At 43.5% G+C, this 15766-nt stretch overlaps 1 protein-coding gene across 1 annotated transcript in view; it reads left to right on the top strand.

Moving 5' to 3' along the window:
- NDUFA10 (NADH:ubiquinone oxidoreductase subunit A10) overlaps nucleotides 1-15766 on the top strand; it is a 440169-nt gene that overhangs the window by 165627 nt on the left and 258776 nt on the right. Inside the window, exon 5 of the mRNA XM_044075063.1 lies at nucleotides 15334-15455. Within this exon, the coding sequence (XP_043930998.1) occupies nucleotides 15334-15455 (122 nt within the window). The remainder of the gene's footprint in view (nucleotides 1-15333; nucleotides 15456-15766) is intronic.

Below are 15766 nucleotides of genomic sequence, written 5' to 3'. Positions count from 1 at the left end.
CGTCTATTACCTCATATCCCTCTGGTATAGCACCTACAGTCACTGTGGACTGGAGGTTAGCCACATCCTCTGCGGCTGTTTGGGTCCACTTAGTGGGAAAGGGAGAGAGACTCTCTTTTTGGTCCTGGGAAAGGGAGTAGAGAAGGTTTCCCTGTTGGGTCAGAATTTTGTGCTTATCCTTGGGGAAGCTGCTGCTGCCATTAGTAACACAAAAAGCAAGCATTATCTACTCCTCCTCAGTTTCCATTGGATGGGAGTAGTTTACTGGGTCTAACTCGGGATTTCATACAGGCAGTTGATCCTTCTTGTAAAGTAGTTTCTGATATAAGAAGGTGGGATTCCTCTTTTCCTGAAGAAATTCAAGATTCTGAATCTGGACAGGAAGATTCAGGGCTGTATAATGGATTTTTTTCAGATTTCTGATTCAGACTCAGATGAGCGCTCAGTTTCTGATTCTCCCTGTGGGGGCTTCTCTTTCTCTGACACTATTGCTAGAATGTGCCAGTATTTTCAGTAAGAGAGCACTGAGGTTTTTCAGTCCCTCAGAAAATACTGAGAGTATGAATAAGCTTAAAATTAAATACTAAGAGTTGTTACAGAATAATTTTCCAGAACCTATACTATTCCTCATGTCTGCTTTAGAGGATGTATGTTACTGCCTTCAATTTTCCTGATAGTCAGCCAGCTGCCCCTAAAAAGAGAGCCAGGATGTATAAAGTTCCTTAGACTTTTACATTTTTATACATGATTCCCAAACCTGACCCCGCAGCTATAGCTTTAGTTGATCCTACTGCTAATAAGCATTCTAATTCCAATCCTACTCTTTCTGATAAAGATGGGGAAATTATTCATAAGTATGGGAAAAAGTGTATACTACTACATCTTTGATTTTTCAGAATTTTGAATTGTCAGGCTCATACATTAAAGTTAATTCTTCCAAATTGTGAATATACAAGGGATGTTGTATGTAGTTTCTTCTTGTGAGGAAAAAATGCTTTAAATAAAAAGAAGTTATGTACTTACCATGATGTTCCATCTGAGTAGTTAGACTTAATTTGTCATCAACCTGTGTGTTTCGGATCCGAGATGGCAGTTTCACCAGCATCAGATCCGAGCTCCATGCTCTTCCCCTTACCCATATTACCACTGCACCTCCTTCCTTCCCTCAGATCGAGTTTGCCACCCAACAAATGAGCCCGATCAGCAAAAACCTGACCAACAAGAAAAAACACAAAAGAGAGCCGCAAAGGCACTATCTCTTAGTTACTTCAGATAAATGAACCTAATAACAAGGCCAGGGGGAAGGAGGGAGGGACAGTTGATGACAAATTAAGTCTAACTACTCAGATGGAACATTATGGTAAGTACATAACTTCTTTATCTGAAGTAGTTGACTTCATTTGGTCATCAACCTGTGGGACAGAGTCCCCAGCTACCATAACCTTGGGAGGCCCTCATGGAAGGATATTCCAGAGCACCGCAGAGCCAAAGGATGCTCTCCCTCTGGAAACCATGTCCAATTTATAATGAGAAATGAAAGTATGAGATCAGGACCAAGTAACCGCTGAACAAATATCGTCCAAGGATACTCTGGACCAAGTAGCAGCTGACATAGCCGTGGACCTGGTAGAATGGGCATGAACCCTCCCCGGAATAGGCATACCTTTATCTTTGTAAACCTGTAGAATGCAAAGGATAATCCACTTGGCAATTGTCACCTTAGAAACTGGTTTGCTTAGAAAAGGTCAGCGAAGGACACGAACAGTTGGTCAGACTTGCGAAGGGCTTAGTCCTATGTAAGTAGAAACGTAACTGCCTATGTACATCTAAACAAATGCAGTTTGTATTCCCCCTTCTTCTGAAAATTTGGAAAAAAGATAGACAGATTGTTTGATTGATTTGATATTTAATTCTGAAGCCACTTTAGGCAAAAAGGAAGGATTAGTTTGAAATGAGACCCTGTCTTTATGAAAAATTATATAAGGGGATTTAACAGATAATGCTTGAAGTTCTGACATTCTCCTAGCTGAAGTGATAGCCACTAGAAAAGCTGTTTTCCAAGACAAAAATTTCAAATCCACAGAGGCAGCCGGCTCGAAGGGCAGAGGAACTAATGCCTGTAAAACTAAGGTAAGATCCCAAGGAGGAGTGGAGTCCTTAACCGGAGGCCTTAAAAGAAAGGTCCTTTAATGAAGGTTTTGCAAAGTCTGGAAGAAGCCAACGACCTCATGTTTTCATCTACATGGAAATTAGAAATGGCAGCCAGTTGAACTTTCACCGTAGAAGAGCTGGTGCCCTGCTGGAAAAGGTGTGCTAAAAATTCAAAAAACGCTGGCACTGGAGCCATAAAAGGATCTAGATCCTGAGAAGCCCAGATCAAAAATGCTTCCATTTGCTACAGTAAACTTTTCTGGTAGATGACTTATGGGCTGCCACCAGAATAGACCTAACAGGGAAGAAAGTCCAGGAGTTCTGGCAATCAATGAAACTGGAGCAGCCAATCCATGAGCTTCAGACTGCTCAGGTCTGGAAGAGGAATCCCCGATGGGTGCGAAATAACATCCGGAATTGGATCCAAGGAGGAGCTACCAGATGAGACCACAGACAGGGAAACCAGATCTGGCGAGACTAGGATGGGGCAATGAGGATGACTGCGCCCCAACCGACAAGCCTTCTGTAAAAACTTTGTCATGAGGGGTAACGGAAGATATGCATAAAGAAGACCGAGAGGCCAAACATGGACCAGAGCGTCTCTGGGGGATTCCCCCTGTGGGGGGATCAGAGCGAAGAACTCACTGCACTTTGCATTGGAACAAGATGCGAAGAGATCGCAACAAGGCCAACCCCACTAGAGGAAGATCTGCTCTTCTACACAAGGATTCAGAGACCACTCATAAGGCATTAGGATAGTTCTGCTCAATTTGTCTGTCCGCTAGTATGTTGGACCGACCCGGAATGTGTGGTGCTAGCAGAAAACGGTTGGTGGAGATCGCCCATTCCCACACTCTCATGGCCTCTCAACAAAGGGGGTAGGAACTGGTTCCTCCCTGTTTGTTGATGTACCAGACCACTGACATGTTGGCTGTCTGAATTGCAATAGTTCCCAGAGGAAGAAAGGCACGAAGAGCTTGCAACACTAATAAGACCGCCCTCATCTCCAGAACATCGATATGCAGATTGGTCTCATTCATGGACCACGTGCCTTGGACTGTCCTGCCCAAGTAATGCCCCTCCATCCTAGTCAGGAGGCGTCTATGGTCACCATGGCTTGGGGAGAGGCTACAACAAAGGACCGTCCTTCTACTATCTCCAGAGAGTGGAGCCACCAGAGGAGGGACTTCCTGCATGCCTCGCTTATGCGAATCGGATGAGTCAATGGGCTGATCCAATAAGGAACACTGGACTGCCAACATCCACTGCAGAACCCGCATGGGAAGACGAGCACAAGGAAGAAGCGTGATAATGGCTGCCATGGATCCTAGGGCTCTTAACACCACTGCGGCTGGGGGAAAGGGATACTGAAGAATAGTAAGAACATGAAGATGTAGGCTCCTAACCTGCTCTGGAGACAGACTTTGGATTGCAATGTGTCTATTCTTGCCTCTATGTAGTCCAGGGCCTGGACTAGTTCTAGAGAGGACATGGCTATATTTATAGTGATGCCCAGCAAGTCGGACAACTTCTGGAAATAATCCCTAGCTTGACAGAGTAAATGCCTGGTGGGACCGGCAAGGAGCCAGTCATCCAGGTACGGCTAGACCTGTATGCCCTGAAGCCTCAGGTAAGCCGCTACTGCTGCCATGACCTTGATGAACACCCTGGGGGCTGTGGTGAGACCGAAGGGTAGGGCCCGGAACTGGTAGTGATTGGCCCCTAGCCAAAAGTGGAGAAAACTCCTGGAGTGTCTGTGCATCTTTATATGGTAGTATGCATTCTGGAGGTCTGTTGAGCACATCCAGTCATTTTCCTGCAGATAAGGCAGGATGGATTGTAAAGTGACCATCCAGAACTTTTCTTTGGCAACTGACAGGTTCAGAGTGGAAAGATCGAGAATCAGCCTGGAGTCCCCCATATTTTTTGGCACCAAAAAGAACCTGGAATAGATGGCTGATCCAGAGTGATCTGGGGGGGACAGGCTGGATGGCCCATTTGCTTAGCAGCTTTTCTACTTAGATCGCTGCTGCCTCCCTTTGTGCGGGTGGAACGTCCAGGAGGTGCTTTGGGGGAGAGGGACGTGTCACAAAGGGAATTGTGTAACTTCTGGATATTATTTGGAGCACCTAAAGGTCTTTTGACAGAGACTCCCACGCCATCAGGTGCATAGAAAAACTACCCCCGACTGGTTCCAGAGCAGAGCTGTCAGGCAACCCCTCAGGGCTGCTGCGCGGGTTTGTCTGAGAACGGTTCTCGAGACCCTAAGTTCTTCGGAACCCCCCCCCCCGCCTCAGGGCCGGCGTCTGCCTTGTCCCTATCTGCCTCTAGGGGAAAGGGAGTCCTGAGTGTCTTGGGAATACTGAGACTTCCGGAGCCACGTTTTCTTTTGCCCCCACTGATTCCTGTAGAAGGATCTTTGGGGGTTAGGAAGCGGATCCTGATGACAGACAGTGTATTCCCGTCTTTCTCACTCTGGACTAGTTTGTCATGGACCGTCTTCCCAAACAAGGAAGAGCCGTCATAGGGAGCGTTCGCAAAAGACGCCTTGAAGGGTTCCACGAAATTGCATAGCCTGAGCCAAGCGTGTCGCTTCATAGCAATCCCGGACCCAGCTGCCTGCGCTGCTACTTCGGTGGCATACGAAAGGAATCACATGGACGTGTTGGTAACCGCTTTCAGAGTGGTCATTCCTGTAGAGAAAGTGCATTTATCCTCTGGTGACATGGACTCCAGGAGAGACTCCGTGAACTCTTTGATCAGGTCACGCTGCAGTCTGGTAACATGGGCCATATAGTTCAGTACCCTTATAGAAAAGGTGGCTGAAGCATAAATCCACTTTCCCAACCGGTCCATCGTCCTGGACTCTCGGTTTGGGGGATGGACCGTGGAACTCTCCTGAGCCAGTTCCTTCTTCGTGGTAGATGCTACCACCATGGCATCCACTGGGGACCCTTTGTTCCAGCTCAGTCTGTCTACTGGGGGGCTCAAGATTTTATCTGGATGTTTTGGGATTGGCTCCATAGTGTTTGGTTCTTTCCATGCCTGGTGGTAATTAGGTCCACCAGGGGGTCTGGGGGGGGCACCCGTGAAGTAGATGGGCCCGTGTCGAATCCTCTAGAAACACGACTCACCTGAAGAAGGCTTGGGGGCGGACCAACCTCCCTGCTGCCGCAGGCTCTCCATGATGTCTCCAAAGGAGACATACTCGGGGGGGGGGGGGGTGATCTTGCGGAGCCTTCCTCCAAGTCAGTATCCTCCGTGAGGGACTTGGGGGACTCCAGGTGCCTCCTCTTGCATTTGCACTTGTGAGGAACCTCTTCGGTGGGACTCTCCAGAGAGGATGTGCATGGGCAAAATGGCAGAAAGCACACCCAGAAGAGAGGGGGTCGGGGCAGACTCTGAGGAAATGGTCAGGGGCCTCGATCCATGTGAGAAAACTCTCTCCACCACGTCAAATACTGAGGGGGAGTGAGCCTCCACAGAAAGAGAGGACGCTCTCCCCAGATCCGACACTGGGATCAGAGCCAATCCTGAAGGTGCGACAGAGAAAAACCCAACCCCTCAGATCTGACGCCCAGGCTACGGCTCCGAGAGCTCGGATCCAACTCGGTCGGACCCGACATGCTTAAAGTAACTGCCGGCGTTGAGGTAGATTGTACCATTGGCGCCAGCCCCCTGACTCCTGAACCTCTCAGATCTAGGGACTCAGATACCAGAGGACGGATCAGAGAAGGAGAAGTAGGGCAAGCAACGATAGTAAGCGTCCCCCTCCAGAGGGAGAGGGTGCCAGCAAGACCCCAGTCTGCAACCGGGTGTGAATAAACCTTCGCATCATTCTATCCATATCGGCTTCTGTTAAGCATCTCATAGACCTTGAAGAGGCCACCGATGCCAGCCAGGAAGGATGGTGCACGGAAGCCCTAGGAGGGGGCCGAACCTCCGTCGGCTCCAGGGAAAACCTCAGGGAATGGAGCCAAGGGGAAATTGGCCCAAATAGCTTGGAAGGAGGACCCGCCGGATCTAAGTGTTCCGGGGATCTCTTCCTTCTCTTTTCTTTTTCTCTCTCTCTCTGTCTATTTCCTAGACTTCCTTTCCCCAGGTCTCTGGTCAGGATGGTGAGTCCCGGCCTGGAGGGGAGGACACAAAGGCCGAGGTAGTTGTGGTCAAAGCCTTGACCGCAGAAACAGTAGGCGAGGAGGTGGCCGTCTCTGTAGAAAGGAGAAGCCCCTTTAAAATCAGCTTGGCCCTGCGGTCTTTCAGGGCCCTGGGGTTAAACCCCGTACATATGGAGCAGTCCGACGACAAGTGTGCTGCCCCCAAACATATACAGCACACAGAGTGTGGCCATCCGCCGGTGACAGCTTATAGCCACACTCTGTGCACTTCCTGAAGATTAACTTCTATTGATCTGACATCATGTGCCCAAAAGGTACAAGGTACCAAAAGCAGAAAACGCAACCCCAACACACAGACACACACACACACACACACACACACACACACACACACACACACACACACACACACCCACACGCACTCAAATCCGAGGCGGGAAAGGGAAATAAGGCCTACACTAAACTACACTACACTACCAAACACACACTACTCTAAAAGTTTCTTTTTACTTAATGGAGAATGTGAGAGGAGGTTAAGGAAAGAAAGGGGACAAAGATCTACCTAAGCACTAAGCACACACACCAAGAAAATACTCCAAAACTGTCCTACCAGCCTGGAGCTCAAGGGATCACGTTGTAGGTGAAGCCGCAGCAAACGAGATCTGAGGGAAGGAAGGAGGTGCATTGGTATTATGGGTAAGGGGAGGAGCTTGGAGCTTGGATCTGATGCTGGTGAAATTACCGTCTCGGATCCGGTCCAGATCCGAAACCCAGAGGTTGATGATCAAATGAAGTCAATTACTTCAGATCTTAAGTTTCTTTGTGTTGGACAGATCAGTACTCATTGTTTACGGTGTGTGTATGAATCTGATACTTTTCACGGCTATAGCCATTGGTACTGTTTTGAGGAGGTTTACATGGCTGCATTCTCGTAACCTCCCAGATGTTAAAAATTAATGTTTAAATTCTTCCTTGGATAGAGATTTATTGTTTGCCACCTCTGCTGCAGAGGTGATAAAAAGTGTGATGAAAGAGGCAAGCTAATTCAGAGATCATCTGACTTTTCAGCCCTCCTTTTCTAGATTTTCCCAGGGATTTTCTATCTTCTCATCCAGTTTTGGCAAAAAACAGAGTAAACAGTGTCAAAAAATATAGGTAAACAGCTGTTTAAGAAGAAATGGCAAGGGAGAAATCTGGAACCTCCCAAAACCAAGGACAGTCCAACAAGTCTAAATTCTGTTCACGAGACCTTGTAAATTTCCCCCACACTGGCCCCTTGAAAGTCTGAATCTCCATTTTTATTTTGGCAACATATTGTTTCAGACAAATGAGTTCTGAAAATAATTCATCAGGGTTACAAATGGCAGTGGGAAGAAGTTCCTCCTTTCCAGGGGGTCAGTCTTCATCCTCCAGATCAGACTCTTGTTTCCACCTGTTTATCACATGCTGTCCCAAGAAGTGATGGAACCAATTCCTCTTTCCCAGGTGGGAAATGTTTTTTATTCAAGGATGTTCCTATTGCAAGAGAGAGAAAATGCTTGGGGACTAGTTCTGAATCTTTTTTTCCCTAAAATTTGTGATATTGTCCAAGTTCAGAATGGTATCACTTCACAACCTGTTACCTCTTCTTCCTCTTTCAAGTGTTCTGGCAACACTAGAATTAAAATACGCTTAGCATTACATTCCTATTCATTCAGACTTCAGATGTTTATTAATTTATTACATCCGAGTGACGCCTCCAGGTGCATCTGCAGTTAACTCCTACTGATACCTGTAGGCATCTAATATTACTTGTTCATATTTGTATCAATAATTCCAAAATCATACTATGTACAAGGTTTATAAAATATTTCATGTTAAAGCTTACACAGTGATAACTCAGCTGTATTAATATTTGACTTCTTTTGTAGTGCAGGTGAATACTTAACTCTTGTTTTTTATATTAATTTATATACATATATTTTCTCATTTTTATAAATATCTCAACAACCAAGTAACACAGAACTCCTTAGTGTCATATGAAAGCTCATAGGTAGATGAATAAAATACTAATGACATTGTGTGTAACCTGAGTGGTTGCTGAGAATATTGTAAGTTGTTTACAAAATATTACAAATGTAATAGTTACTGTGACTTATAAAATTTGGTTTAAAACCTAGATCCTAAAGAATACTACCACAAAAAAAATAGTTTGCGTTGCAGAGTTTGCCATTTATACTAATTTCGTACCCCCTATGGTTGCAGAGATAAGAACATTTGTTTGAAATTGAAATATGAGGACAACATTTTATTCTGTCAAAAGGCTTAGGCTCCTCCCATTGGAAGTTGCAGTGCAAACTTCCTGAGCTCCATTGGAGTGAATGGGTTAAAGTTTTGTGTGTTTGGACAATGTTATCAGTTCTCTGCATTACCCTTTGGACTATCCACTGCTCCAAGAGTGTTCACGAAGTGTCTACCTCCAGTTACAGCTCTTTTTTTCCATATTTAGATTAATTGCTTATCAGTGTAGAGTCTTTTTTCAAAGTGTTTTGCTGATAGGTGAGAGATTTTTTACACAAGCTGAGATTCCAAAAGAACATTCAGAAGTCTTTCTTGACTCCTTCACACAGGATTGTGCTCCTGGGATATCAACTTAGACACCCCAGTTCAAAGAGCTTTTCTTCCTCAGGAAAAAAAATAGATCTTTAGCTAGATCAGTTTGTAATGTTTTCCACTCTGACTTCGATTACTGTGAGGGAATACCTTAAGATTTTGCATCTTGTGTCATCTGTGATTCTCATGATATCCCTGGCCAGACTCCACATGAGAGAGATACTGTGATATCTGAAATTTCTTTGGTCCCATCATCAACACCTTTTATCTTTTCAAATCCCAGTACTGAGGTTTGTCAGAAAATAAATCTTTTGGTGGAGACAACGGATATTCTTAAATCTAGATCTTCCCTTATCCATCCATGCTCCAAAGCAGTCAGTCACCACGGATGCTTAAGACTTTGCTTGAGGAACAATTTCAGGAAGGATAAAAGTGCATGGGGTATGGAACACCAAGAACAGACACAAGCACATAAATATCAATGAGATGCTTACACTAAACTATCTTTAATCTCTGTGACCTCTTCAAGGGGGTTACAGACAGTACCAAAGTCTTGTGGTACTTCAACAAGAAAAAAGAAACCAGGTGGTATCCTCTTTGCAGACTAGCTGTATTAGTTTGGGATATAGCTTCTTAGCACAATATCACTCTATGGGCATCCTGCATTCTGTCAGAACAAAATTGCATGTCCGACAAGCTGAGCAGGACCAGGGCAGACCCTCATGAATGGGAACTAGATCAGGGTGTCTTCCAAGATTTGATCCATCTGTGCAGAGATACTCCAAGTAGACCTTTTTGCCCTCTCTGATCATTCAACTGGCAAGATTCTGTTCCGGGAATCATGCAAGAAGACCTGGGAGACAGATGCCTTTTCTCTTCCTTGGACAGGAATGTTCCTGTATGTATTTCCACTGATGTCCAGGGTACTTCTGAAGATGCAGGAGGAATACCCCAAGATCGTTGTGGTGACTTGTTTCTGACCCAGGTAACGGTGGTGCCGCCTCCTTTTGAAAATGACTAGTGGCAATTACCACAAGCTTCCTTACAGACTGGATATAGTCATACAAGAATAGCGGTGTTTGATGGACTCCAGCATCAGTCATTTTCAGTTGACTGCCTGGATAGTAGGGCCTTAATTCCTTTTAACCACTTATTTACTGAGGACATGCAGCAGGTGCTAATGGAGGCAAGAAAGCCTCCTACTAGAAAATTGTGTATTAGCAAACGAAGAGGTTTTCTAGTTGGTGCCAACCACATTACCAGTACACAATCAGGGCTAGTTGTTCTCTGGTTCCACAGTATCTATGAGAGTTGCTATCGTATGGCCTTTCTTATCCTTCTGTCAAGATTCATTTATTGGCCATTTCAGCATATCTGCTCATGGATCCTGTTCATTCAGTGCAGTCTCATGGCCAGAATATTCATTAATAGGATTTTGCATAAAAGGTCTCTGAGAAAACTGGTGGCTGCTCCTTAGGATCTTAATTTTGAGGTAGAGAAAGTAACACTTGCTCCATTTCAGTCAGTTAATCTGGCAGATTTTGTGAGGTTCTTAACATGCAAAAGTTTTTTCCAGATTGCTCTGATTTCTGCAAGAAGGGTAAAGAGTTGCATGCTCTTATGATAAGTCAAACTTCTCTCATTTTCCATAGGGATAGGGGTTCTTTGAGAATTAATCATTCTTTTATGCCTAAAGTGCTATCCAAGTTTACTTTGTCAAACTATCCATCTCCCAGTTTTCTTTCCAGAACCTAAAAATGAGTGAAAAAGAATAACTCCATACCTTGGATGTCCTCAGACAAAGTTGGTACTATCTTGACAGAACTAAATCTTTCAGATCTTTGCATCGGTTATTCATTTCTTATGAAGGTTGAATGAAGGGGACAACCTGTATCAAAACAGACTGTATTTCCAAATGGTTGTCTAAGCCTGTTACATTTTGTTGTTCTCTCCATAACAAAACTGTTCTAAGCAGTCAAGGCCTTGTCTGCCAGTGCCTTGGCATCATCTTTGGCTTTTTGGGAAGGGTTAGATTCTAAAAGTATTCTACAAACCATGACTTGGTTCTCTGTACATACTTTTATAAAGCACTGTAACCTTGATTCCTTCTCTCCGGTCCTAGCAAAGCATGATTTGGACATTCTGCAGGGGCTTCTTCTTCCACCTCCCAAATGTAATTAGCTAAGATATCTACCCATGTAGCTAAGTCTACTGCAGCAGTGATCAATATAATGAACATAGTGCATTTGTGTAAGTTGAACTTACTGTAACAGTAGATGCTAGAATGAGCACTGCTGCAGTAGCCGTTTCCTCCCTCCATCCCCTTTTTGTTTATTTTGTGATGTTTTGGGTGTGTGTTTGTATGCCTGGGTATGAACATTTAGTTTTTTTCCCCTAGCATTGTCCTTTCAGGGCTCAGCCTCCTTGTTTCTGCTGGCAGGAAAGCTGTGAAGGGATTTTTCTCAAAACGTGGCTTTTAGTCAGCTCAGCTGTAACTGCCTGACAGTTTGGACAAATGAAAGGTGATGTGAAGATTTGGATGTTGGCAAGCTGTTATCCTTGGCAGGATATGACCTGTATAACTAAAGCTACTGCTGAAGTTATCATTCAAACATCTACTTGTATGGTAAGTGCAACTTACATAACTGTATTTTACCCTTTATTGTATTCTTTCTGTGCTGTCCAATGGAACCTGGATGTGTTCATTCAACTTTTTAGGACCTTTAGTTGCACATAAAGATCAGGAAGTGGTGCTCCTGTAGGTTTTGTTTTTCAAGGGAATTGGTCACTGCCAAGTTGGAGTTCCCCACTCCCCCCAGTAGCCACATTTTAGCTTCCAGGGTATTCACCAAATGCATTGCAATGATGAAAATGCAGAATTGTTTTCATGACCCCCCCCCTTTTTTTTTTATCTGACTCTGAGCAAGGCATGGAAGGAGTTTATTGAGAGCTAACCATCTTTGGATATTTATCAAGATAAATGTTTAATAGGACTAAAACTAAAATGATTTGTAACAACTTCGCTGCCAGTGTTGACTGGGTCATTCATGTTTTTTAAACACGAATACCTAGTGTAATATTGAAATTAGATGGCACTAACCCTTCCTGAGATAGCCATGTTAGCTTTTAGTGATAGTGTTTTAAAACTGGTGCATCTGTTACAAAAGTGGGAATGGTTTGCTTAGACATTTTGAGATGTACACTTTGCTATATGTTTTTAATATATGCCCGCTAATCTTCTTGATAACTGCATTTTTTATATCCGTCTATGGTACCAGATGGGTAGATGAGACTTGATGTTTCTTGTGAGGGATGGCACATTTGATGTGCAGCAGCTTCATGATACTACACTGCAGTGACAGTATTGGAACACAATCTTTTTTGTTCTTCCTAGTATTGAAGGCAGCTCTGCTACCTGCTGGAGCAGTGATATTGGTCCACACACCGTAACAGTAACTCTTCAGAGAAGAGCTCCGTGAAACAGTAAAGTGCATCAACTCCATTATTCCCATTTTGATTTTACTTGGAATTATAATTCCAATGGATATGCTGTGGATTAGTGTATATGTACTTAATGTTATGTCTGTATACAGTACATGGTATGTTTTATTTTATGATGCATTTCTGTCACAAGTGAGTACAGTTTTAGTGAAATGATTTTCGCTGGAAAGTACTTGTGAAATGCATGTCAGAGCTTCTATTGTGTGGCACTTTCACATGCCCAGATTCAGTGTCTGTCATGTGTCTCTAGCATTGGCTCATTTGGGGTGATTAGGATTAACTGCTGTAGAAAAAAATGGAATTTCAGCTTTGGTGGTTAGTGTAAGCACTCATGAGGTGATTTAGTGATTCTTTGAACTCTCTCTTGACAATGTACTGTTCGTGAGTGCACCCACACCTACTGTATGGACCAGTGTTAGTGCTGGGGTCTGACTGAGCTGCAGGCATAGTGTAATAGGTTTTAAAAGGATGGCTATCCAGTGCCTTCCAGTAATTTGAGGTGAGCTGTTGCAGAGTCAGGAGGTAGGTAAGCAGAGAGATAAGGTGCCTGAGTATGACCTTAATGATAAAATCTGTGTATATACTGGGGGGTGGGGGAGGGGGTAGATTAGTAATTTCTACAAGGTGGTATGGTACTTAGATTTTAACACTAATCCACCAAAAATGTCTCGTATACGTATAGAGGACAGAGCCATACTACGATGGTGAGACATTTTTAGATTGCTGATGGGAAACAGGGTTTTAGAAATTTGAACTAGACCACATGTGACCTTAGTTAACATAACATCAGACAATCGAGATTGACTGGTACCACCCATTTTAGATTAATTAGTTGGAATTTGAAGTAGAAGATGATTGTAGTGTTACTTATCTACCACCTGAGGAAAGGTTTGTTTCATGGATTAAAATTATTATTCAGACTTCAGACAAGTGAACATGTGGTGAACAGAAAATGTTTGAAAGGAAGATGTGGGAAAAAAGCTAACCTGATATAATCCTGTTTTGGAGTACAGTTAAAGGTCTCAATGCCGGGCTTTCAGAAATATTTACGAAGAGTAATTTAGTGAAATCGAAGTAACATCTGGATACGCCAAAAAATTACACTGGAACAGTTGCATTTTACTGTACAGAGCTTAACAAAAAAAAAAATCTCAGACACAGATGCCTGAAATGAGTTTCTATTTGATTGTCTAGAGATGTCCTTCTATATCACTTTTGCAGTAGTCTTCACCATAGAGGTTTCCTACCAAGGATACCCCAATGTTTGCCCTGATTCTGGCCCTTCATGGCTTTCACCTCATGCTCTCACCAGACCCCCTGAAGGTTTACATGGACAACACCACAGTGATGTAGGATGTCCGCAAGCAGCGGGAGTACAAAGTCTTACCTTCTCTGCAGGCTGGCTCTTCATGCCTGTGATTTGGCACTTTATCAGTGTAACTCTTTAGGCATTGTATATTCCTACAGAGCGCAATCGAGTGGCAAGACACTTTGAGCAGCTCCAAAACACAGGCTCACGAATGGATGCCTCTCAGAGATGTGTTTCTGGACATAGTCCATCAGTGGAGTATTCCTCAGGTAGATCTTTTTGCTTTCCTGGTGAACAGGCATCTCCCTCTTTTCTGTTTCAGAGTGCAGTGTCATCTGGTGTGGAAGATGGTTGTCCTTTCTTTTCCTTGGAAGGGGTTGTTTCTCTATGCCTTCCCTCCCCTTCCCCTACTTCCAAGATTCCTGCAGAAGATTCAGCTGGACTCCCTAAAAATCTTTAGTGAATCCCTTTTGGCCAAGGCAAAGGCAAGAGGTTCCCCCTCTTAATGCATCTGGCCAGGGAGTGTCACCACAAGTTAACTCACCGGTTGGACTTCCACACACAGGATAAGAGGTCACTGCTTCCATCCTCACTTGTCCACTCTTCAGTTGACACTGTGAACAACAGGGTTTTGATACTTTTAAGCACCTGTTTTTTATGGACATGCTCACAGTTTTATAGGAGACAAGAAAAACCTGCAACCAGAAAGTCTTTGATGTCTAATTGGAAGAGATTTTCCTGTCTGGTGTCATGGACATAACCAGGGCCCTTTTTCACGGAGGTCCCTTTGATTTCTCTCCTGTTTGTGTAAGTTGCTCCATTCTGGCTTGGCCTATTCTTCGTTAAAGGCCCATTTGTCAGCTATTTCTGCCTTTCTGCCATTTGAATCCTTCTTTGGCTTCTTGCTCTGAGGTCAAAGGTTTCTTAAAGGTGTCCTGCTTCTTAGGCCCCCAAGGAAGCTTATTCCTCCTCCTTGGGACCTTAATTTTGTTTTAGAAAAGTTGACTTGGGCTCCTTTTGAGCCCATAGGTTCAGCTTCTCTGCCACATTGTACCTGGAAGACTCTTATTGCTTGCTGTTCTGCTTGGAGGATTTTAGAGCTTCAGGCACTACAGGTGATATGTTACAATTTTTTTCATTCAAGCTGGCACTTCTAGTTAATTAATTTTTGAATCACACATAGTTTTAGAATTGAATGATTAGTTGCTATTATCACATGACCGTATGCATTAGTTTTTAAAAAAGCGGTTACTGTGTAGCCGTTGTTTTGCTTTCTGAAGAAGTTACTCTATTTAGAGTGACGAAAACGTGTAGAGTTTTTTTATATTAAACTTCTTTTACGTTAAAGAACCTTGTCTGCAGCTGTTGGATATCCCGTTTTTGTTTGCTTTGTCACTTCAGTGTTTTTGCCTGCCTCGCCTGTTTGTACCGTATGTTACAATTTTTGCAGTCAGACACATTTCAAAATGCTAGTCATAGATAACTTGTACTTCTAGATATAAATGTCTGGCTCATACCCAAGGGGACAGAATTCCTTTAATTCTAAATCATTCAGAGTTTGCATTAAACTTGTGTTATAAATATGCCTGCATATGTAAAATACATATATTGAATGTGTTTTTAAAAAAATTGAAAAGGATTCTGTGCTCATCTATTCCACAGGTGTGGATTACTACAATGAAATTAAAGGGATCAGCATCTGTGAGTTTCTGCCTCCTCATCTTGCCATTTATATTGATGTCCCTGCATTAGAAGTACAGAAACGCCTGAAAGAGAAGGGGGAGGTGAGTGTGCATTAAAGGTGTTTCAGTAAACTGCCTTTTTAAGCCATTTTCAGTGTTATTTTAGAAGTGATTTGGTGTTTAATTTTTGTTTGTTAATCTGGGCAAATGTGTAACTGGTTGTTAATTGTGACATATAAAGCATGCTTTGTTAGTGTTTGCTTGCAGGGTAGGTATAGTTCAGTTCATTTCTATACAGTACTGTTTAAAAGTTAGGTGGAAGAAACAGAATAACTTTTGGTCACTTCTGTGGAATCCATCTAACAAACATGGCATGTTCAGTTGACCTTTTTCTTATGATAAGCAGTGGTCAT

This window comes from Protopterus annectens, chromosome 6.part0 (assembly GCF_019279795.1).
Source record: "Protopterus annectens isolate FY-2018-M chromosome 6.part0, PAN1.0, whole genome shotgun sequence".
NCBI classification, from domain to species: Eukaryota; Metazoa; Chordata; order Ceratodontiformes; family Protopteridae; genus Protopterus; species Protopterus annectens.
Note: the sequence above shows the minus strand (reverse complement) of the source record. Positions and strands in the feature narration are given on the sequence as shown.